At 53.6% G+C, this 22,547-nt stretch overlaps 2 protein-coding genes across 2 annotated transcripts in view; one reads left to right on the top strand and one right to left on the bottom strand.

The window, feature by feature from the left end:
- Positions 1-1,691: 1,691 nt before the first annotated feature.
- NOP14 (NOP14 nucleolar protein) lies at positions 1,692-22,535 on the bottom strand. Its single transcript, XM_004265166.4, has 18 exons — positions 22,227-22,535; positions 19,378-19,512; positions 18,738-18,879; positions 15,472-15,614; positions 14,507-14,641; positions 13,451-13,573; positions 12,535-12,666; positions 11,548-11,806; positions 10,555-10,685; positions 9,929-10,014; positions 8,912-9,047; positions 7,412-7,513; positions 6,758-6,911; positions 4,964-5,123; positions 2,888-3,035; positions 2,261-2,379; positions 1,963-2,118; positions 1,692-1,799 (listed from the first exon to the last, which is right to left on the bottom strand). Exons 1-18 carry the CDS (start codon positions 22,419-22,421, stop codon positions 1,700-1,702), a joined length of 2,556 nt encoding a protein of 851 aa, XP_004265214.2. The 5' UTR covers positions 22,422-22,535; the 3' UTR covers positions 1,692-1,699.
- Positions 22,420-22,547, top strand: part of GRK4 (G protein-coupled receptor kinase 4) — a 42,195-nt gene continuing 42,067 nt past the window's right edge. The window contains exon 1 of the mRNA XM_049708919.1: positions 22,420-22,526. Within this exon, the coding sequence (XP_049564876.1) occupies positions 22,420-22,526 (107 nt within the window). The remainder of the gene's footprint in view (positions 22,527-22,547) is intronic.

The raw sequence follows: 22,547 nt of genomic DNA, 5'->3' as shown, positions 1-22,547 counted from the left end.
GGAGGCAGGGTTGGGACGGGCCATCCACATGGATACTGACATTTCCAAGGACTGTCCCTGCAGTGGAGTGGAGAGGCCAGGGTGGGCAGAGGTGGGTGTGCTCGGGCGACCCAGGACCCAAAGCTGGGGCTTTATCAGCTTGTTGCTGGCACGTTCCACCGCCACCCGGGATCAGCGGCTTGGCGAATTTAAGTAGCAACAGCTGCAGGAGGGTTTACGTGAGGGTGGAGTCTTGAGTCTGCACGATGTTAACAGCAGGCCAGGCCTACACAGCGAGGTGAAGCCAGCCCCGTTTGTGGCCCCGACACCTGCCAGGGCCTTCGAGATCTGTGGAGCCACGCACCTGGCAAACACCTATCTCTAAACAATCCTAGAAAAAAGGTAAAGATGCAGAAATCTCATCCAACGTGGTCTCATCTGTCCCTTCTGCCTGCCACCAGGGGGCGCTCTGGCCCTGTCCCTCTGCCCTTCTGAGCCCCAACACGGCCTAACAGCGCCCCAAATCAAACTCCCGATTCTCCCCACCAGCCTCCCTGTTGGGGGAGCCAGAATCAGTTACCCTCTTCCCACATGTCCAGTCTCGCTAATCCTTCAGTCTCTCCGTGGTCACTTCTGTGGCTGTGACCTCAGGGATGGGCTTCATTTTCTAAAATTTATTTCTGGCTCTGTTGGCTCTTCGTTGCTGCGCGGGCTTTCTCTAGTTGCGGCGAGCGGAGGCTACTCCTTGTTGCAGTGCATGCGCTTCTCATTGCCGTGGCTTCTCTTGTTGCAGAGCACGGGCTCTAGGCGCGCAGGCTTCAGTAGTTGTGGCTCGTGGGCTCTAGAGTGCAGCCTCAGTAGTTATGGCGCACGGGCTTAGTTGCTCCATGGCATGTGGGATCCTCCCGCACCAGGGCTTGAGCCCGTGTCCCCTGCATTGGCAGGCGGATTCTTAACCACTGTGTCACCAGGGAAGTCCCAAGGATGGGTTTCTTGATGTGAGTGTTAGGGCCACCCGGCAGGGCTGCCAGCTGAGGGTGAGGCCTCTGCCACGTGCCGCATGGTCACCTGGGGTGTGAGGACCAGTGCCTCACTCTCAGAGACTGGGGGCAGGGCACAGGGGCTGGGGGACTTGCCCACCTCTGCACCCCCGCAGGGAGGCAGCATTCCGTGCAAGGCCGTAGCCCCCAGGGCCGCGAGGGCGGGCAGGTGGCTCCTGTGTCTTTATGAAGCCTCCTGGGTCAATGCAGATGCAGCCCAACCCCTCCTGCCTTCACAGCGGCCTGGCACTCCAAAGCATTAATCAAGACTGGGTATGGATTGGGGCAAAGCCGATCATGGCTGCTGGGGTGCCGGGATTACGGGTGATTTCTAAACTATGTGCAAACTCGTTTCACTGATGACTGAAAATTCATGTAACATTAAGTAACACTGAATTCTACACCTCAAGGCAAATACGCTTGGTTGACCAAAAACATTAGCCTGAATCCCATCAGTCCCAAGCCTCGTGATTAACTGAGGACTGTCTGGAAGTGAGGAACAGAGGTGCTTCTCAGTTTATCCGCATGTAGCTCCCACAGAGGCTTGGCCGTGGTCCCAAAGTGCAATATGTCAGGAGAGGCGTTTTAACATGAAGCGAAGTACAGGAAAATAACTTGACGTTACAGCACCCTTACGGCATTCATTACATAGCATCTCCTTGTCTGATTCATAAAACAATTTATTTTTTGAACTTCTTCCTCTTCAGAGCCTTCCATTCACCTTCCTGTGTGGCCAGGCTGTTAAAAAGCTGCTTCACTTTTCGTTTTCTTTCCGCGTCCCTTTAAAAAAAAAAAAAAAAAAAAAAGCCCATTTTTGGATACATTTTGGAGGACATCTTGCCCTTTTTCCTATCTGACCCAATAGCAGTTCACATCCGCGTGGCCCGCCCTCACCCCGGCCCAGCACCCACACCAGCCCCTGCCAGACCCCGTCGCCCCTCACCGTTCCATGATCTCCGAGAGCTGCATCCGGGCCAGGAACTGGTTGTCCTTGCGGATCTCCCGGACGGCGCCTTTAAACTCTCGCCTGTGCTTGTGGATCAGTCTCTTCCTCTCCTGCTCCTCCTTTGTGCAGCCCTGCTTCTTCCCAAACTCGAGGCTGAAGGTGCAAAGCCGGCCTTGAGGGCGCAGGGTCTGCGCACCCAGAGCCTGCCAGGCCCCGGTCAGGGCCGCCCCCAGCCACAGCCCCGGACTCCCCAGGCCCCTCTGGGGCTGGGGTGCTGGGGGGCCTCCGTACTCACACTTTGACCAGCCGGGGGGTGAACAGCTTCAGCGGCACCGGCTTGCTCTTCTCACAGACCAGCGGCCGATAGTGCTTCGGCTGCTTTTCCATTTCCGTCAAAATGCTCCGACTCAGCTCCTGACACGTGAGGAAAGCTGACACCGCCAGGCCTGCCCAACGTGGCCTCCGGAGCTCCTCCCTCCGGGCCGCCCCTTCCCCTGGGCCCGGCGGCTGCAGGTGCAGAGCCACTGTGCCCAGACGGCCCAGCTCTCACGAAGCTTCCACCTTCCTGCAGCGTCCTCGTGGCATCTGGCCTGGTGGGACTTCAGACCCACAGACCCATCGAGCAACAGAACGGTCTCTCCCAGAGGAATGTGGGGAGCACACGATGGGGACCAGCCCATTCGTACAGAGGGGAGCCCCCAGGCCAAAAGGCAGGTGCCCCTCATGGCTTCCTGTTGCCTGGTGCAGGGCAGTGGGACCATCCTCAGAACCCGAGTGACCTGGGAGGGGCGCGGGGCCTGGAGCCGCTGCCCAGGCTGAGGGGGGCGGCTGGCCTTGATTCCTAGCGCCAGAACCCCGGTGACAGAAACGCCCGCCAGCCTGCCCCAACTCCGGGACACGGCCGCGCCATGGGAGGCCTCACCTGGAGCTCGGGCGGGCAGCTGCGGGCTGCCAGGTGCTCCATCAGGAGGGTTCGCAGGGGCTGCACGATGTCGTGGAAGGAGGGCAGGGTGCCATAGACGGTCACACAGCGCTGCACCAGAGCCAGACACACGGCCAGGCAGGACAGCCTGCATGGGTGACACCCGGCCTCAGGCAAACAGGAAGGAAGGGCCCCTCCCCGTCACCAACAAAGCCCATCATCTTGGCAAAGATGAAAACCTTCCACTCGTGGGCCTGGGCCGCAGGACCCTGAGGTCAAACATCTGCCCTGGGCAACGGCTGCAGCCCGATGGCTGATGGGATCAGGAGTTAAAGAAAACATCCTGCTTCCCTGAATAGGAAAGAACGTTGCGGGAAATGCAGCAACAACTTGGAAAGAGTACTCGGTGTTTTTTGTTTTTTAAACAGAAGAAAAAGTTTAGTAACACATATACATTTCTTGGGAGAGACCCAAGAAAACTGACTCACTCACTACAATGGCTGGAGCCCTCATCTTAAATAAACCCCGTTGTAGTTTTTAAATTACTAAAACTATTTCCAGTATCAAGCAGATATACTTTGAAAATCACACACATTCTGGGAAAGTTAGGTTTTCATGGAAAAAAACGGCCATCAGGATGTGAACAGACATTTCTCCAAAGATTATGAACGTGCAACAAGCACGTGGAAAGATGCTCATTACTAATCATCAGGAAAATCAAGGCAGAATCGTAATGAGACACCGCCTCATACCCATGAGGATGGCTACCATCAAAAATCCAGAAATTACTAAGTGTTGACAAGGATGTGAAGAAATTGGAACCCTCATACGCTGTTGGCGGGAATGTAAAATGGTACAGCTGTGGTGGAAAACAGCATGGAGGTTCCTCAAAAAATTAGAAATAAAACTATCATCTGACCCAGCAATTCCATCTCTGGGTATAAACCCAAAAGAACTGAAAGCAGAAACTGGAATAGATAGTTGTACCCCCATGTCCACAGCAGCCTTATTCAGAATAACCAAAAAGTGGGAGCAACCCAAGTGTCCACTGATGGATGAATGAATAAACAAAATGTGGTCCATCCACACAACGGAGTATGATTCAGCCTTAAAAAGGAAGGAAATTCTGATACCTGCTAAACATGGATGAACATTGAGGACATTACACTCAGCGAAATAAAATAAGTCACAAAAGGACAAATCCTGCGATTCCACCTATATGAGATGCAGCAGAGGAGTCAAATCCACAGACAGAAAGGAGGATGGTGGGGCTTGGGGTGTGGCGTGGGATTAGTCTTTAATGGGGACAGAGTTTCAGTTTGGGAAGATGAGTAAGTTCTGGAGATGGAGGGTGGTGACGGTTCCTTAACAGTGTAAATGTACTTAAGATGCCACCGAACCATACATTTAAAAATGGTTAAGATGGTAAATGTTATCTGCATTTTAACACAACAAATAAATGTCAACAAAAAAATTCAAATAACCATAATTTTTTTAAAAATCAGAGGACTTAGGAGAAAAAGTCCTAGTCCCCTCCTCATTCTACTTCTACAGACTGAAGGATGTGACCCCACAAAATCCCCCTGTTGAAACCGAACCCCTATCGTGGTGGTATTTGGAGGTGATTATGTCTACCAGTCCAGGAACACAGACGTGTTTCCATTCATTCATGTCTTTGTTGAGTACTTTCAACAAATGTTTTGTACTTTCCATCGTACTAGTCTTCCACCTCCCTGCATAAGCTAATTCTTAAGTAATTTTATTCCTTTTGATGCTATTGTAGATGGGATCGTTTTTGCAATTTCCTTTCAGACTGTTCATTGTTTGTGTGTAGAAATACAACTGACTTTTGTACGTTGACTCTGTATCCAGCTACTTTGCTGAATTCACTTATCAGATCTGATAGCTCTTCTGTGGAACCTTTAGGATTTTCCACATATAAAATCATTTCATCTGCGAACAGAGATAACCCGGGTGCATCTTCAAGGCTGGGTGCTGGGTCACGTCTGGCTTGCAGCCTGGCCCCTCGGAGGTCTAAGCTGGCACCACGGCCCGGAGCCCCAGGCCCGCACGTACCTGGTGTGGTTGGCCTCTGTCTCAGTCTGGGCTTTCAGTCTTCCTGCCCACTGGAGGGGGAGGCTTCTCCTGTGCCACGTGGTCATGGCCTCCTCGTCAGAAACCAAGAGCAACTCCGAGTTCTTCCCAAGTGCTCTGAAAGGGTGCACCAGAGTGTAACCTGGATTCCAAGTGGGACAGGGACAGAGTCGGCCTCTGAGGCTACCGGGCTCGCAGGGCAGGCTCTGCAGGGTGAAGCCTTTGGAAGTTCATTCTAACAAACATGTGCTGTGCTTACCACCAGAGACGAGCGACAGCTTTGACAGGGGTGTGTGGGCCAAGTCCAAGCTCAGACTAGGCCCCTGCCCTCGTGGGCAGACTAGACTGAGTATCAGTAAGAAACGACGGACAAAGGAAAAGCAGAGGAGGGTGAGGCGGGTTTGTCAGGAGAGCTGGGGCGGTGGGGCAGGGTGCAGAGCTCACCAGGCCAGAGAAGGCCTGCTCCAGAGACCCGGGGAGCGAGCAGGACTTAAGCCCACCGTTACTCAGAGGAGCAGTCGAAGCAGACGGAAGGGACTGCCGGGGAGGGTGCCAGGCCGGGTGCGGTCCAGGCACGGCAGAGTGGGCGGTGGCTGGGCAGAGGGTGGGGGGCATACGGGTGACAGCCAGTCTGCTGACCAGTCCCGACTCCAGCGTCCAGTGCCCTCCACCGGGGCCCCTCCTCCAGCACTGCAGCCACCCTGACGTCTCCCTGGGGTGTGGCTGTCCCCCCCGTGCCCATCCCCACGGCTGGCAGAGAGGAGCCCACAGCGTGGGGCTCAGAGAAATCAGGCAAGTGTCCATGTGAGGTTACGAGGAGAAAGTGGAAGGGCAGGGAAGGGAAAAGGAGGCCGGGAAAGCAGCCCCTCTAGACACGGAAGAGTGAGGGGACAAAGGTGGGCAGCTCCTGGAGGGCGAGGGAGCCGTGAGTGGGCAGAAGCGTGGGGAAGAGTGTCAGCATCCTGTGTGGGGGAGGGGAGGGGAGGGTGTGATAGTTCAGAAGAGCAACAACTGCTGAAACCCTGTCAGAATACTGCTGTCCACGATCTCCTTCCAACATTCAGAACATTGTAGGAACTACAGGAGCGGTGCTGCTGACTAGAGATAGACCGTGAGCTACGCCAGTTAAAGTGTTCTTGTTGCCACATAAAATGAGTAAAAACAAAAAGGTAAATCTTTTTTTTTTTTGGCGGTACGCGGGCCTCTCACTGTTGTGGCCTCCCCTGTTGCGGAGCCCAGGCTCCGGACGTGCAGGCTCAGCGGCCATGGCTCACGGGCCCAGCCGCTCCGCGGCATGTGGGATCCTCCCGGACCGGGGCACGAACCCGTGTCCCCTGCATCGGCAGGCGGACTCTCAACCACTGCGCCACCAGGGAAGCCCCCAAAAAGGTAAATCTTAATGGATGTATTTTATTTACCCTCCCCCCCAAATACTGTTTCAACACACAGTCAATACAGTAAACCTCAGTATTTTATATATTTCTGGTAGGTAGTCTTGCCACCTGGGGGGTACTTTACACTAAGCTCAGACTCCCCACACGTGGAAATGGGCTACTGTGCTGGACAGATAAAGTGGGATCCTGATTGTTTTCAAAATGTGGGTTTACACACATCCACACAGAGGGAAAAAAGGATGCTACTCTGGAGAATGAGACTTGAGACTCTTTTGTCTTCTTTCTAACTTCCCCACATCCTAAGCTTTCTACAATGAATACCGATTCCTATTAAAAGTCTAAAGTACAGTATATTTGCAAACGCTGCCTCCAATCAACTCACCTTGGCTCTGCTTGTTGGGAGTTGCGATGTAAAGAATCCCAACAAGAAAATTGATGAGCTCAGGTATGAACCTCTGGGACAGAGACACATAGTCCAGGAACACGCAGCACACGAAGAGCCCCTTCACCACGTCTTGGAGGGACTGGATGGGACACTGGCAAAGGAACACAGGGCACAGTGTCCACTTGGGAACAACATTCACAACACTGCGCCAGGCAGACAGCCTGGCTTCCGCGGGAAGCCGCAGGCCCCGACCTTCCTCTGCACGGAGGGGAGCACCGCCCCCACGGCAGGATCGTGGCGCGTGGCATGCAATCAGGCACAGAGCCCTGTGACCGTAAGGTCCCACCCTTTCGGAGCGGAACGCTGATAACTGCCACAGCAAGTGGGCACCGATCACACGCCCCCTCAAGGAAAACGGAGCTATTTGGACTTTTAAAGCCAAGAGGGGAACAGAACCCCAGATCAGACACGATGCCCTCATGCGCTTTCTGGGGTCACACCCTCTGCCACCTCGCCCGGGAGCTCTGGGAAGGAGCTCCTACGCAGGCCTCGCTGACGAGCCTTTCCTACTCCTGCCCCAAGGAGCGCCAGTCTCCGCGGCCCCGCTCAGCCCCTGGGAGGGCTGGCTCCGATGGGGAGGCCCTGACGTACCTTGGTTAGCAGCTGGCTCAGACACAGCAGCGCAGGCGTGACCACCGGGTGCCGGAAGTCAGAGGTTGGAAACAACATCCCAGCAATTTTCAAGTAAACGAGCTGGAAAGAAAGCGCCACCACACGGGCTAAAGAAGGGAGACAGCCTGACGCGCACCTCTGGGCTGTTCTGCGGAGACCAAGACCACCACCCGCCGGGGGCGGGGACTGCAGGCTGCCCGCGAGCACCAGGCCCCAGACACTGGGAGCCAAGTGGCCAAACATCACCCTGTCAGCTCACCACCAGCCACTCAGAGGAAAGCCCACCAGCTGGTCACACACCCTGGGACCCTCACCCTCGATGTTGCCTTTAAAACCCCTCCCCTGAGGCTCTCAGGGAGTCCGTGTCTCTTGGGCACGAGCTGCCTGCAGTAAACGCTGCACGTTTCTTCCCCACAACCTGGCACCAGTCGGCTGGCTTTGCTGTGCGCCGGGCAAGGGTGGGCCCCAATTTGGTTCAGTAACAACATCAACTCATGAATCCTCACGCCAGCCTACGGGACAGGTACCACTGAGCCATCACTACCGCCTACAGCCGGGAGAGGCCAGGCCCGCGCAGCCCAGGATGGAAGCCTGGGCAGCCTGCCAACCCCCCTGGCCTCCCCACTACTCCTCGCCAGGGACAGGCTCCGGGGAGGCAAGGCTGGATACCCTCGGCCACAGCTCGGGCACCCACCTACCCCAGGTCACACAGAGAAAGGGGCCGAGGCCACAGACACTGGCTCAGATGCCTTCCCAAGGAGTCTACTGACCCACTGACATAAAGCCGAACTTTTTTTTTTTTTTTTTTGCGGTATGCAGGCCTCTCACTGTTGTGGCCCCTCCCGCTGTGGAGCACAGGCTCCGGACGCGCAGGCTCAGCGGCCATGGCTCACAGGCCCAGCTGCTCCGCGGCATGTGGGATCTTCCCAGACCGGGGCACGAACCCGTGTCCCCTGCATCGGCAGGCGGACTCTCAACCGCTGCGCTGCCAGGGAAGCCCTAAAGCCGAACTTTTAAGTTCCTGCCCGTCGCCGTTAGTTCATTTCAACACGAAGACCAGAAAATGGAACGGACTGAGCAGTACTTCTTCAGTGACCAGAGCTGACGACACGGCCCACGGCTGTCGTGAAACGGTCAGAAACCTCAGAGAGGTCAGAGGTCGCTGTGCACAAGCAGGTGGAGCAACCAGCCCACAGGTTCAGGTCCTCAGGAAAACACACCCCGGGTCTGCCATCAAGACTAAACACGGCACCGTTCACGGAGAAGTCAAACCAGGAACTTTGCTCCTGAGCCCACATTAGCTAGTTGTTAACAGGTCAGCAGTCCTTCCAGGCCTGGCCCAGCGTGCCCTCCAGATGGCTGCGGAGGCTCTGGGGCAGACCACCCTCTTGAAGCCCCCAGCCCCTCCGTGCCATGGCAGCACACTGGACAGATGGCGGCCGCGGGTCAACGGCCAGATGAGACACGCCCCTGGCTTACCACGTCCAGGCCCGGGAAGGCCGCCCGGCCTGTGGTCTCAACCATTCCTTCCATGTCGTGCATGGCATCTCGGAGGACAAATTTCACGGCGCTGCTTGCGGCTTCAGGAAACATCTGGCAAAGGTTATACAACTGCCTGTTCATCAGAGACATGTCAGGGGAGAACGTCCGTAGGTAACAAAAACATAGAAACCCCCTCAAACCACCCACGTTTATCATCTTCCTGTGAAGTCACCTGCCGGCTGAGCTGGAGCTGGAAGCCCCTGGATGAATCCACTTTTCCTTACTGACACCTGGCTGGCCGTCTCGGTGATCCAGGTAGTTTTTCTAATAGTGTTTTATAATAACCTATAATCATTTTTGCTATTTGCTAAGAACCTGGTCGTAACTTCTCAGTACTGGTGGCAGAAGTAGCTCTGTTTATACAAGTAACAGCACGGGAGGCATATTCTAAGGGCCAGACGTGGCTGACAGTCCTGAACCCAGTGGTACCTCACAAGCACTCCTGGGGGCAGAGGCTGGCACGGGGTGGAGGCGTGTGCAGGTGGCCAGCCCGAGGGTACCACCAGGCACCTGCTCTCACGGACCCTCCCAACTGAGCACCCTGCCCGCTGCGCCCTGCTCCAGCCACCACGGGGCCAGGAGCCACCATGCTGCTCTGCTCTCACGGGGCCTGGTGCAGAGCCCGGCCCGGGGACCCCGCGCAGGACAGCAGCAGGCGGGCGAATGAAACAGAAAATTTGCCGTCAAATATTAATAAACTGAAGGGGCCCTACTGTCTTAAAGTCGATTCGTTTGCAGTTAAAAGCAGGTCCCATCTCTAGGGCAATGGGAGCAGCGCGTCAACACGACTTAGGAGCAGGATGGCGTACGGAAATCACCGCAGCTGTGCGAGCTGTGGGTCCACTGGCAAGGCTGCCTTAATAACTCCGAAGTTATTCTACAACTTTACTAAAGGGCACAAAATTTGTTCAACTCAGCCCCACGTTCCAGATAAGGCACCCCGTTTTCACTTACACAACCAACTTGTTGATTCCGCCAAGGTCTGGAGGATCACTTGTAGCCAAATCTCCGACGTATTCCAAAAGGAAGCCAAACAGTTTCTGCAGGAACAGGGTTGGGGCCAGAGCTCAGGGCTGAGCCCAGAACGGAGCTGCGGCACAGCACGCCCTGCCCCCTGTGCCCCCGCACCGGGTGGGGCGAGGGCCTCAGGGCCAGCGAAGGGGGCATGTGACCCAAGGCAGGCACACGGGCGAAGAGCACAGGGTCTGGGTGCTGCCTTGGCTGGCGGGCAACGCCTCAGTCCTAGACCAGGAGCGCGCCGGCCGGGCGCCAAAGAGGACGAGGCACGTTCCTAGCTATCTACTTCCCCAAAGCCTGGCTTTGCTGCGTGACGGTGCGCGCGGTGGACTCAGTGTAAACTGAGGTCAACAGCTCGGCCTCCTCCTGGGCCTGCCGTGGCCCTGGAGCTGACGCACACCCAGGCCTGGCTCTCTGCCCCCTGACCCACACCCCACCGTGAAATCTCGCGGCCGTAAGCACGGGGTGCACTTCAGGACCACCAGCTTCACGGTTACGACGCCCACACAGACCAGGGCTCTTCCCTGACACTCCCAACACTGCAGACAAACGACTCAGCGTACTTCTAGTTTTGCTTTGTTTCCCACTGCGAGACTTGGATGGTTGCATTTCTGAATTCTCTCCACAACCAAAAGCTGCTCTTCCGTCGATCTTCCCGATAATAAAGACTTCAGTTCCTCGTAGGATTTGGGAGCTATCAAAATAAACACAAAACACACTCCACGCTTAACTTGTCAAATGAGAATTACGTTTCTGGTAACAGAGATAAAAACTGAACACAAATTAAATAATACAACTTCTTTTACTTCATCCAAAGAAATACTTCCGCCTGTTTTATAGAACCACTCATTTTGTGTAATTACCACACTGCTTCTAACGTGTGCCCGCGTGCCCGCCAAGGGTGAGGCTCGAGGAAACTGGGCTGCCTGCAACAAGCCTCGACGAAGAAATGACCCCAAGCTCCCCTCCAGGAGGAATCCCGCCAATGCCCGACACGGGGAGGGAGGAGGGGAGAGTGCGTGGGCGGGGTGGCCGCCAGGACCGTTCAGAACAGGCTGGAAGCTGGAAGGAGCCCCGCGAGCAGTGCAGCGTCACGCCTGAGATGCCCCCGGCAGCCAGCTCCACCCGCCGGTTCAACCGCTCTGGAAACGCCCTTAAGTCGCAGGACAGCTTAGGCCTGAGGACTGGAACCGGATGGGGCGTCTGCACGTGGGACAGAGCAGCCCACCGTGTGCTACATGCCATGTCACGAGGCCTGAGCCCGACTCCGCGGCCACCCTTGCCCACAAAGGGCTGACTTGTCAAGCGGCAGGGACCTCCGCCGGCGGCCTGCAGAACTGCTGCAGCCACATAGCAGAGGCTGACGTGCTGCCCAGAGCACTCGGGTCAGATCCCAGGGGCGTCACGGAGAAGGATGACCGTGCCTGTCTGCCAGCCAGGACAGCACAGACGGGCTGTGCCGTGTGTCCAGGCCCGTACCCTGTCCCACTCCATGACGCATCCCGTGAGGCAGACGCCACCAGGTCACTGCGGTCACTCCCCAGTTGTCTGTCTACCTGCGAACATATAGGGCAGCTCGGCCCTGGCAGCCTCCTGGTCGTCGGCTGCCGATCGCTCCCCGGGATTCGGACGCTGCTCCTCCTGGGTCCTCTCGCTCCCGTCCTTGCTCTGCACGTCAGACTCCAGGCCTGAGGGGCCGTCCAGGCCATCGCTCTCCTCTGGGTCCCCCTCGCTCGAGCCTTTGCCCTCTTCCCCTTCGCTCTCACTGCTACTGGCTTCCCCGCTTGGCTCTTCCTCGACGGTCATCCTTCCATCCTGGGAACAGAGTGTGGGAACCAGCGGCATCACTCCTCAGGGGACAGCAGCTGGCACAGCCTGTGACCGTGTCTGAGGGCCGTGCACGTGCAGACGCTTTATGCTACTTGTCTGCCAGGAACACGCGGCCCGGTGCTGCACCGTACACGGGCGTGGGGCCTCTCTCCCACCTCCTTCGGGGCTGCTACACGTCACGGGGCTAAAGGCCTGGGAACCGCAGTCCCCACACCCTGCCGCCAGGACTCTGGGCAGGGCTTGTCTCTGCTGGGGAGCGGCGGGGGTCCAGGATGCGGAAGGCGCCCCAGCGGACAGGCTCCGGCTGCTATGAGTGTCTGGCAGCCCCAGGAAGCTGGGGCTTCCTGGCATGTGGGCTGCACACGGAGGTGGTGGGACCTCAACATCGGAGGGTGACCCCTGACGACTCCCCCAGATAACCCAGTGTTTTGCGAGCACCCGGTTTCCCGTCTTGGAACCCTTTCTGCTCGAGACCCCTGGCCTTCTCCTATCTTCCTGCCCCGAGTGGGGCCGACGCTCTGAAAGGGGAGAGGAGTATAGAGCTAATGGGGCTTGCGGATGAAAAACCTCACCAACTTTAGAAAGAGCCCCAGAGAAACTGCTTCTAAAAAGACTCACAATTTCCACCTGTGGTAAACCTATCAAGTGAAAAACCAGGAAATGTGTTGCTTTAAATTAAAAAAAAAAAAAGGAAACGAAGGCAAACATCTTACTTTGTAAGAAAGCAAACGCCTGTCATCTTTGTCTAGTACGAAGCCATCACTTAAGTCATCCGCCGACATGTGTTTCGGTCTCTTAATACGTTCGTCCTCCTCCTTTCCAAGCATCCTCCGGAGTCTTTCAGCCTGAGCAGGAAGACAGAAAAGCTGTCTGCCGTGCTGTGAGCACGTGGCAGGGATGCACGCTCCAGGCTCCCTCGGCCATCACAGCTGCTTCAGGCCTGCCTTCTGCTTTCTTCAACCAGACACGCAAACCCTTGGCAAGCATCGTGTGGAAGACTTATTTTAACAAAAATAAAAATACTGCGGCAGAAACATGTTCCCGTCACAAGGAAGGAAAAGCTGTCACCCTGGGGGCTTTCTGGCCAAATGATGGTGGCCAACCATCGGCTTCACTCACCACCAGGCCCCAGAAGAGGAACAGGACACCTTACACTGAGGTCTGCATCCATTTAACAAGCAGCTCAGCTACTCTGTCCCTCTGAACCATGCAATGGCCACAGGAGACGGCCCACGAGGGGGGTACTGAAAAGGCCAGATGCACGACAGTATGCCTCCACTTCATTTTTGTTTTGTAACGTAAGGAAATTTAAAAAACCTTTAAGAGAAAAGAGGTGAAAAGGTAGTGCACTATATCGCTAGCAGCTGTTCTGAGGTAAAGGGATTAGAAAGAAAATCATTTTTAATTTGTTATATTGGGTATTATCTGCATTTATTTTTCCTTTTATAGTTAAAAAAAATAAAACAAACTTGTTTAGAGACTAAAAAGATTTCACTGGTAAAACACAGCACACCTCCAGCCCATTGAACACAACAAGGTGGAAAGGGCCTTTCCGGTAGTAGCAGCTTCCCAGAGCAGCCCTGCCCCTGCCCCTGCCTCGCCCCGCCCCCTGCCCCGCCCCCTAGACACCTCCAGGCACTTGAGCCGCTCCCGCTCCTCCTGGGCCAGCTCCTCCTCCGTCTTCATCCTGTTAGAGGGCGGCGCTTTCATTTCAAAGCCGAGCTCACGAACCATCATGTCGTATGCGTCAGGCTAGGGCAGAAAGAAGAAATTGTTTTTTTAAAGAAAAGACCTGCATAATGAGCTTCCTGCACATCCCAATTGTGGCTGGACATCTTTATGGAAGAAGCTAAACCACGGCCTAAGTCTTTTCTTCTTGTGTGACAGAGGCCTGTTCTAATCAGTCTCGAGGACGCCTTTAGGTCATATACAACTATTTGCTCCTCGAAAATTCTTAAAGTATGTCTGCTTTAAGAAAACTAAAACTTGGGCTTCCCTGCTGGCGCAGTGGTTGGGAGTCCGCCTGCTGATGCAGGGGACACAGGTTCGTGCCCTGGTCCGGGAAGATCCCACATGCTGTGGAGCGGCTGGGCCCGTGAGCCATGGCCGCTGAGCCTGTGCGTCCGGAGCCTGTGCTCCACAACGGGAGAAGCCACAACAGTGAGAGGCCCGCGTACCGCAAAAAAAAAAAAAAGAAAACTAAACTTTGCTCATCTAGGCATTAAGCCCCCAAATGGGATTTTGGGGGAAGCAACAGTAAGGTCGACTCACAGATGTGCAGATGGCCACACGGCAAGGTAATCTGGTGAAATCCAAGTATTTTCTAGAAACCAGCAACTCAAACGAATGCACCTTCTCTGACAATTTAGACTAAAAGCAATGTGGTAGGAACCAAATATTGTCCAGGGGGAAAAATAAATAAATGTATATATCAATACACATACCAAGTCTTCTCATACCAAGAAACAACCATTTTCTTTACTTTCATTATTCTGGAGTAGATAGTGAAGTAACTTTTAGTCTATTTCCACCCTGATGTAACACACGTCAGATACCTCAATATAAAAGTTTAACAGAAAACTTAAGTCCTAAAAGGGAGAACAGATGTCTGGCTCCCCCTCTTCTGCAGAGAAAGGCTGGGTCAATGGTCGTGAGCCCAGGCTGCCTGTGAGGTGCTGACCCCACCTTGGGTTTCTCCTTTCCACCTCTGCTCTCGGATGTGGGTGTTTTACGGGCCAGGAGAGTCTGGATTTCTTTCCAGTCTTGGTCTAGCTTCTCTGTGAGTTCAAGGGCGTCTTCTCGTTGAGCCTGTCTCTCCCTCTGGGGAAAAAGAACAGAAGGCACCCCATTACTGCCGGCCTCCAGCAGACGTCCAGGCCCCACTGGACAACCGCTCAGCCCAACATGCCGACGGGGAAAGAGACCACGAGAAATCAGCATCTCAGGATCCCATCACGCAGAACGAACTTCCTGCTGTAAAACTGCTCTTCTAGATGCTCTGAGCAGTTTGCCTTTAGCAGAAGCAGTGATGTTTTGCGACTCTTGATACGTGCCACAACACTAAAACCAACCCTCCCCCCAAACCAAAACCAAAACCCCAAGAAACCATCAGAAGTACATGCTTGGGGCTTCCGTGGTAGTGCAGTGGTTAAGAATCCCCCTGCCAATGCAGGGGACACGGGTTCGAGCCTTGGTCCAGGAAGATCCCACATGCCACGGAGCAACTAAGCCCCTGCGCCAAAACTACTGAGCCTGCACTCTAGAGCCTGCGTGCCACAACTACTGAAGCCCGTGTGCCTAGAGCCCGTGCTCCGCAACAAGAGAAGCCACCGCGATGAGAAGCCCGCAAACTGCAACGAAGAGTAGGCCCCACTCGCCACAACTAGAGAAAAGCCCGCGCGCAGCAGAAAAGACCCGACACAGCCAAAAATAAATAAATAAATAAATAAAATTAAAAAAAAAAAAGAGGAAGTACATGCTTGATGAAACTTAAAATGCATTTTGTATTCCTATTCAAAGTGAATGCTTTTATTGAATTCATAGAAAATATTAGACACAGCCTAAACCGCACAGGGAGGAAAGACTTGAAAGTGTTCAGCAGCGAGCCTGCGGGCGGTGCTGCTCCGCAGCGAGAACGGCAGCGGACGCACCTTCTCCTGCCTTGATTTGGCGATGAGCTCCTCGATCAGCTCTTTGCGTGACTTCGGCTGTTGCCCCTCCTCGCCATGCTGTTGAGAGGTCTTCTTGTGAAGCGGCCCACCACCTCCTCCAAAATGGGCCGCCGTCAACTCAGCTGCAGACAGAGAGCAGAAAACCCCTCTGTGAAGCCAGGCCCGGCTGCGAAGTGGGTTTTGCAGTCGCTCTGCCAACGTTTCTCCAAGCACGGTCCTAAGAGCAGACTCCACGTTTAAGAGAAAACTCTCACCCACGGCAGGTGAGACTACAGGCACAGCGACACAAACCCCCAAGATGAGCCCCTCCGAGAAAACCCAGAGGCATAAAAAGACCAAACAGCTGTGATCCAAGTGACTGGAAACACCAAGAACCTGTTTTCCAATGTGTTAACGTCTCACAGAAGATGGGCAAACGCAAACTAGCTCGTGCCTGAGTCCTAAGCGGGCGTGCCCAGGACCAGAGCCACTTCACACCCTCCCTGTGTCTCACAGAAAGTCCCGGGGGCAGGGGGCGGAGCCAGCTACTAGAGTCACCGATTCCTAGGCTGCCTGAGCTACCAGGGAAGAAGAGAGAAAGAAAACACTGGGAATCGTCGATTTTGGAAGAGAAAGAAACTTTAAAAAAATCCAATTTCTTGGAAGAGAAAACAGAGGCTTAGATGCTAAGCAACTGACTTCACATCTCATCCAGTAAGAGAAACAGCTCCTGCCTGTGGCCCTCTAACCCCGTCAGGCCCACAACCCGCCGTCTGCGCCTGCGCTCCGCCACCCCCATCATGCCTCCTTCTGGAAGCTGCTCTCGCTCTCCCTGCAGTAGACTCTGGCCCGATTTAAAGGCCAACGCTCACTCCTCTGGGCAGCAGCTCCCTCCTCCAGGCAAGGCTGTCTGCGGACTTGGGCCCCCACTGCCCTCCTGTTGCCTCCCCTGGGCTAACAGGTACCCCAAACACCCCTGCGCATCCTGCTTCCTCTCTACCACCCTCGCCTGCAAGAGAATTTCAGGAAGACCTCTTGGCCTGCCCTAGCCAACTCTGTCCTTCCCCACTCAAGTCCCTCCGGCTCCCGTTCCTGAGTAAAAGCCAAAATTGTTCCCGTGGCCCCGGGGGCCCAGCCCACCTGTCTGTACCATCGCCCCCTCCAGTTGCCAGGCTCCTGGCTGGTCCCAGACTGTGACACCACCAGAGGCCTGCACGACAGCCACCTCCTTCGTGACCCTAATCAGGACTGCCTGGCGTGTCCCAGACCGCTCCAACTTCATTTCCCCCACAGCACTTCTACTTCCGACCGGCCTGCGGGATTTAGTGATTATTTAGTTTACTGTCTGGGTCTCCCCAGAAAACTGAGCTGCAGGTAGGTTTTACTCACTGCTATTTCCCCAGAACCAAGAGCACTGCCTGGCACATGCTGAATAAATGAATCAGTGAATGAGTGACTCCTCTGCTTCCTGCAAAGTTCAGCATATTAGAAAACACTATCATTTAGCATTCTACTAATTCAAGATTGTTTACAATATTTTCTGAAAATAAAATTTACAAAACATTAACTAACGAGGTGGTAGTATATAAAAGATTCCAAAAAGGATTCTCGGAGAAAAGAAAAAAAAAAAATCCATCAGTGTGTTTATACTGATGATAGGATTTAATTAGAAAACTAGGGTTGATTTTTAAGATGAAATTCTCCTAATCTAGGAGAACATATAAACTATGTAGTTGAACAAAACAGAATGTTTCCTAATGATTCATTTTAAAAGGTACGGCAAATATATTTATTTTCAAATATAAGAGGTTACCTGGAAATGTGCAAGTCCCCTGGATTCTCATGAGCTCATACTAAACATCAGAGGAGGATAGGAAACCTCAAATAAACAGTTGAGTCCCCAGGACCCAACACCTGGCAGAATGGGAATCCAACTTCTCCTCTAGTCAGCCAACCGTCACAGCCTATCATACCAACGAGGCCGAGGCCGACACCTTGTGATGAATGACCAGGCCGCCAAACGTTACGGTGCCCCGGCAGTCCCCTTCGGTGACAGTGAAGGTGAACATGTTTAAAGCGAGGCGTGCATAAAAAGCCCTGAGCAATGGGAAGTGCGCAGAGAAAGGCCCTCAAGGTGAGCTATGTCCCCTCCTCAACCACGAAGCCTCAGCAGAGTTGAGGTCCGCCTCCCGGTGCTGTGGACAGAACCACGGGCTGCCCTAACTCCTAGGCCTTCTGCCCCCGCATCACCCAAATACCAAAAAGCAGTCATGGGCTTAACGGCTTGGCTTTCCACACACCAGAAAAACTGCTGAGTCAGTTTCAGTTTTGTGCAGCTTTGTTCTGAAGATGCTGACTAGAGGATATTCTAAATCATAAGGATGCGAACTTACGACATGACCGCAACTTTACAAAAGGGCCCAAGATGATCAGACCTGAACCGAGTCCTAACTCAGTTCAGTTGTATATCAGTGTTAACTAATGCCACGGTTTAACCTGCTTTGTTATTATCTATAAATAAGAAGCTCAGGACTTCCCTGGTGGCCCAGTGGTTAAGAATCCGCCTGCCAATGCAGGGGACACAGGTTCGAGCCCTGATCTGGGAAGATTCCACATGCCGAGGAGCAACTAAGCCCGTGAGCCACAACTACTGAGCCCACACGCCTAGAGCCCGTGCTCTGCAACAAGAGAAGCCACCGCAATGAGAAGCCTGCGCACCGCAACGAAGAGTAGCCCTGGCTTGCTGCAACTAGAGAAAGCCTGTGCGCAGCAACAAAGACCCAACGCAGCCAAAAATGAAATAAGTAAATAAATAAATTTTAAAAAAATTAAAAAGAAGCAGCTCAATGTTACTTCCCCCACAAAACTGTCATAAGCGGTTCCAGAGAAAACAAAGACTAAAAGAACTAAGTAAACACTGTTAGTGCACACATTGGGTCAGAACTGGTAACAGTGGTAGCAAAGCACTGTGGGTTAGTACAGAAGAGCTGTCCTAGGGGTTAGCGAGGTGGGTTTTACCCACAACTCTGACTCACGGGTTGGTCAAATCATATTGTTTCTCTGAGCTCACCGGGTAAAATAAGCTGGGGTGAAGTTCAAACAAGAGGAGGGACACTGAGGTGCTTTCTGTGACAGACAGACAGCAGGCTGTCTATCTTATCTACATATACACATTCTTAGAGATCTACACCTGCATTTTCTAGGTGTGCAAGCAGGGCAGAAAGAACGTCAGTGCTAAGCAGACTGCCCCTGATCCCAGGCCTCACCCGACAGCACTCCTCGGTCCTCGGCATCGCTGTCGCTATCGACAATGTCATTATGCTTTTCAATGTCTGCCAAAGACTGGCCGTAATGAGTCAGTTCTTCATCTTCATTTAGGTTGTAGATGCTTTTCTTTTCGTGTTGTCGCTGACAGAATAGAAAAAATGAAAATCAGTCTCCTAAAATTTCCACATCCATTTAACATCAAAAAAAGAATGATTTTTTCCCCCATTTTTGTGCAATGTGACAGTGTAGCTTTAAGATTATTCTGGGTCATTTGAGCAATGATTCGGATATAAACAGAACCCACAGAAGGTAAATAAATCAATGGGCCACCCTAAGGCACTGGGAAATCGTGCAGCTCTACCCACCAGGAATGCTCCACAATCCACTCGACCCAGCTGAAGGCAGCAGTTTAGTCCAGAACCCCAGGACGCATCACCGCCGGGCACTCTGGTTAAGATATTTATCCACCTAACTGGTATGTGCAAGAGGCTGCTTCCCCCTTGGTCTAGACAGGCAAGATACACGACTGAAGACCCATCCACTGTGCACTCACAAAAGTATAAACAAACAAGGGGGAAACGGCCTTCTCTTTGTATTTGACTTCTGTGTAAAACTACAGCAAAAGACTGTTTTCCATACCTGTTGTTCCAGAGCAAACCTCTTCATCATCTTCTCCTCCGGGCTTATGCTGCTATTGTATTCTCCAAAGCGTTTATCTCTAAATACGTTGGACTTATCCCTTTCTTTGTATTCCTTTAGCAAAGTCTGGGTGCGCTGAAAAACAGATCATAGAACAATCTCTCACCGGTCCTGGCAACTCTGAGCTCTGACGGCCTGGCAGTCTTAGTCACCAAAGGGGAGGTGCTTCCACAAGGGGACACAACGCTGGCTCTAAGGAACTGGAAAATGCCATTTTCTATGCCTCAGGCCCCTGAGACAAACAGTCCAAAAAAGGCCAATCTACTGGCTGGAAAGACTGATCTCAATTACCAAGGAGAAACTGGGTCGCTGCCATACAACGGCAGCAAAGAGGATGATGTCTGGAACCCAGGGGATTCTCTAGGGTGTGTGTTAGTACTTCCATGCCTAATACCAAAGGTTAAAGTAAAATGATGGCAACCAAAAAAAAGCAGACAATCGAGCAGAGGTCACTCCACCCAGGTGAAGAAGCCAGAGGAGTTCAGGTTCTAGCCGAGTAAGGGGAGCAGGGAACAATGATCTGAGAGGCCATTTATGTCAATGACGACGTCACGATCAATTACAGACACAGACTGCAGCAGCACTGCCTATCTGCTCTTTGCTTGTTATATACGTGCCATTATGTGTATATACAGTCAGTCTTTGCTATTTGCAGATTCCGTATTTATGTATTTGTCTATTGGTAAAATTTACGTGTAGCCCCAAACCAATACTCTCAGCACTTTCTGGGTCATTCATGGACATGCATGTGATGCCCAGGAGGTGCAGTCGAGAGTGAGGACTCAGAACCCCACCAGCTGCACCACTTCCCAGCGAGGACTTTGGGAAGCGCCTACAGCCTCACCTGTAAAAAGGAGAGAATGGCAGTTCCTACCTCAGGCTCTTAAGGAGAAATGAGAAAACTGAGGCTTACATGATAAAGGAAAACATGTCTAGTCTGGAGCCCATGCAATGCCCATCCCCACATCTGCCCCCACAAGCCTGCCCTGGGGTGTGTGATGCAGGGGTGCATCGGAGTCGGCTATAAGTTTGTCTTGTCTACTATTACTGCCAGCTCCTTGCAATAAGGACGATGTTTGATTCAATTCAAAGATCAATTGGGGGGACTTCCCTGGTGGCGCAGTGGTTAAGAATCCGCCTGCCAATGCAGGGGACATATGTTTGAGCCCTGGTCCAGGAAGATCCCACATGCCGTGGAGCAACTAAGCCCGTGCGCCACAACTACTGAGCCTGTGTTCCACAACTACTGAAGCCCGTGTGTCTAGAGCCTGTGCTCCACAGCAAGACAGGCCACCGCAATGAGAAGCCCATGCACTGCAGCGAAGAGTAGCCCCTATTCACCACAACTAGAGAAAGCCTGTGCACAGCAACGAAGACCCAATGCAGCCATAAATAAATAAATAAATTTATTTAAAAAAAAAAAAAAGAAAAGATCAGTTGGGGTTTCCCTGGTGGCGAAATTGTTAAGAATCCGCCTGCCAATGCAGGGGACACAGGTTCGAGCCCTGGTCCGGGAAAATCCCACATGCCGTGGAGCAACGAAGCCAGTGTGCCACAACTACTAAGCCTGCGCTCTAGAGCCCATGAGCCACAATTACTGAGCTCACATGCCACAGCTACTGAAGCCCGCGCACCTAGAGCCCGTGTGGTCTATAACAAGAGAAGCCACCGCAATGAGAAGCCCGCGTACCGCGAAGAAGAGTAGCCCCCTCTCGCCGCAACAAGAAAAAGCCCGCGTGCAGCAACAGACCCAAGGCAGCCAAAATAAATAAATAATAAAATAAATAAATTTATATATAAAAAAAGATCAACTGGATTACATGCTGTGGGACAGAACACAGATTATGAGCCCATGAAGGCAGGGCCAGGTGTTACTTTACCTTTACCTCTCCACCTGCTAGAACACAGCTTAAACGTTAAGTGCTCGGTGGCACATAAAGGCTTCACAGGTGTCCAAACCCAGTGCAAACCCCAGCCTTTACCAGCTGTGTGACCCTGGGAAATTTACTTGACCTTTCTGTGCTTTAATTTGTTCACTAACTTACTAATGTCTCCTCCTCAGAGTAACAATAAATATCGTTAAACAAACCAATGAGCATGTCTCAGAAGCTGCAGAGAGAATGCCACCCGAACTGAATTTCAAAGTACAGAATACTCTGGAACCGTAAGCACAGGAAAGCTGGAGGCTACGAGACTTTCCAAGAAGACAGCATTTCAGTTACCCTGCAAGGGACAAGGTTGTGCGCTTCAAAGGACCGATACATTCCTTCTTCAAACATCTACTGAGCATGTAATCCCCTATCCTGTCCCTAACCAGCGGAGCTCAAAGTCTCAACGAGGGCAGGTTTTAAGAGGTTCGCACAGGGGCCGCGGCAGCGCGGAAGTGATGAACTCTGCCTGAGCTGGACTTGTGTGTGGGTCTCCAAGGAGGGACGGCGGTTTTGCAGGGGAATGTCGTCCCCGCCCACGCAGAAGCAGAGGCACGAAGATGAAAACAGTCCAGCTGACACATGGCATACACGATACACGACGTCTCACTACTCCAGGCGCTGTCCCGAGGACTCTAAGTGGACGCTTCCCATTCTCCCGGCGGCCCTAGGATGTACGTACCACCATCATGGCCGATTTACAGAAGGGAAAAAGGGCACCGGAAAGTAAGTCCGTAGCTCGCCCAAGCCTGCCGGCGGCCCCTCGGTGCCGCAGGGGTTCGAGGAGCAGGGCCGTGGGTGGTCCCGGCCGGCAGGCGGGGCCGGGGGGACCCACCCCGGAGGGCCCGGCGCCCCGCTCACCTTCTGAAGGGCCCGCGCGCGCGACACCCCGGGCAGCCCCACGTCGTGGCGCGTCTTCCTGCCCAGGACCTGGAACTTCTGCCGGTTGACTTTCACCTCGAACGGGTTGGCGCTGGGCCTCGCCCGGCAGCCCCGCGCGCCCGCCGGGGCCCCGGGGGCCTTCCCGCGCGCTCCGGCAGACCTGGTCTTCCCCATGGCAACACGCGCTGCACCTCGGAGCGCTGACGAGGAGGTGGCAGCTACAGCGCGCGCTCCCTCCGGAGCTACCGCGCGGCCCAGCCGCCTAGGAGTGCCGCCCCCGTCTCGCGATAACTGAGCCAG

The sequence above is a fragment of the Orcinus orca genome, chromosome 4 (assembly GCF_937001465.1).
Source record: "Orcinus orca chromosome 4, mOrcOrc1.1, whole genome shotgun sequence".
In the NCBI taxonomy this organism is placed as follows: domain Eukaryota; kingdom Metazoa; phylum Chordata; class Mammalia; order Artiodactyla; family Delphinidae; genus Orcinus; species Orcinus orca.
Note: the sequence above shows the minus strand (reverse complement) of the source record. Positions and strands in the feature narration are given on the sequence as shown.

What these genes read in the sequence shown, in the direction of transcription:
- NOP14 (XM_004265166.4), bottom strand. Translation starts at nt 22,421, where the DNA reads ATGGGGAAGACCAGGTCTGCCGGAGCGCGCGGGAAGGCCCCCGGGGCC. An exon ending in CCTTCCCGGGCCTGGACGTG is followed by an intron (nt 7,514 to 8,911) that starts GTAAGCCAGGGG and finishes CTTTCTTTCCAG; the next exon opens with CTCGTTTACTTGAAAATTGC. An exon ending in TCCCAACAAGCAGAGCCAAG is followed by an intron (nt 5,124 to 6,757) that starts GTGAGTTGATTG and finishes CTTGGAATCCAG; the next exon opens with GTTACACTCTGGTGCACCCT.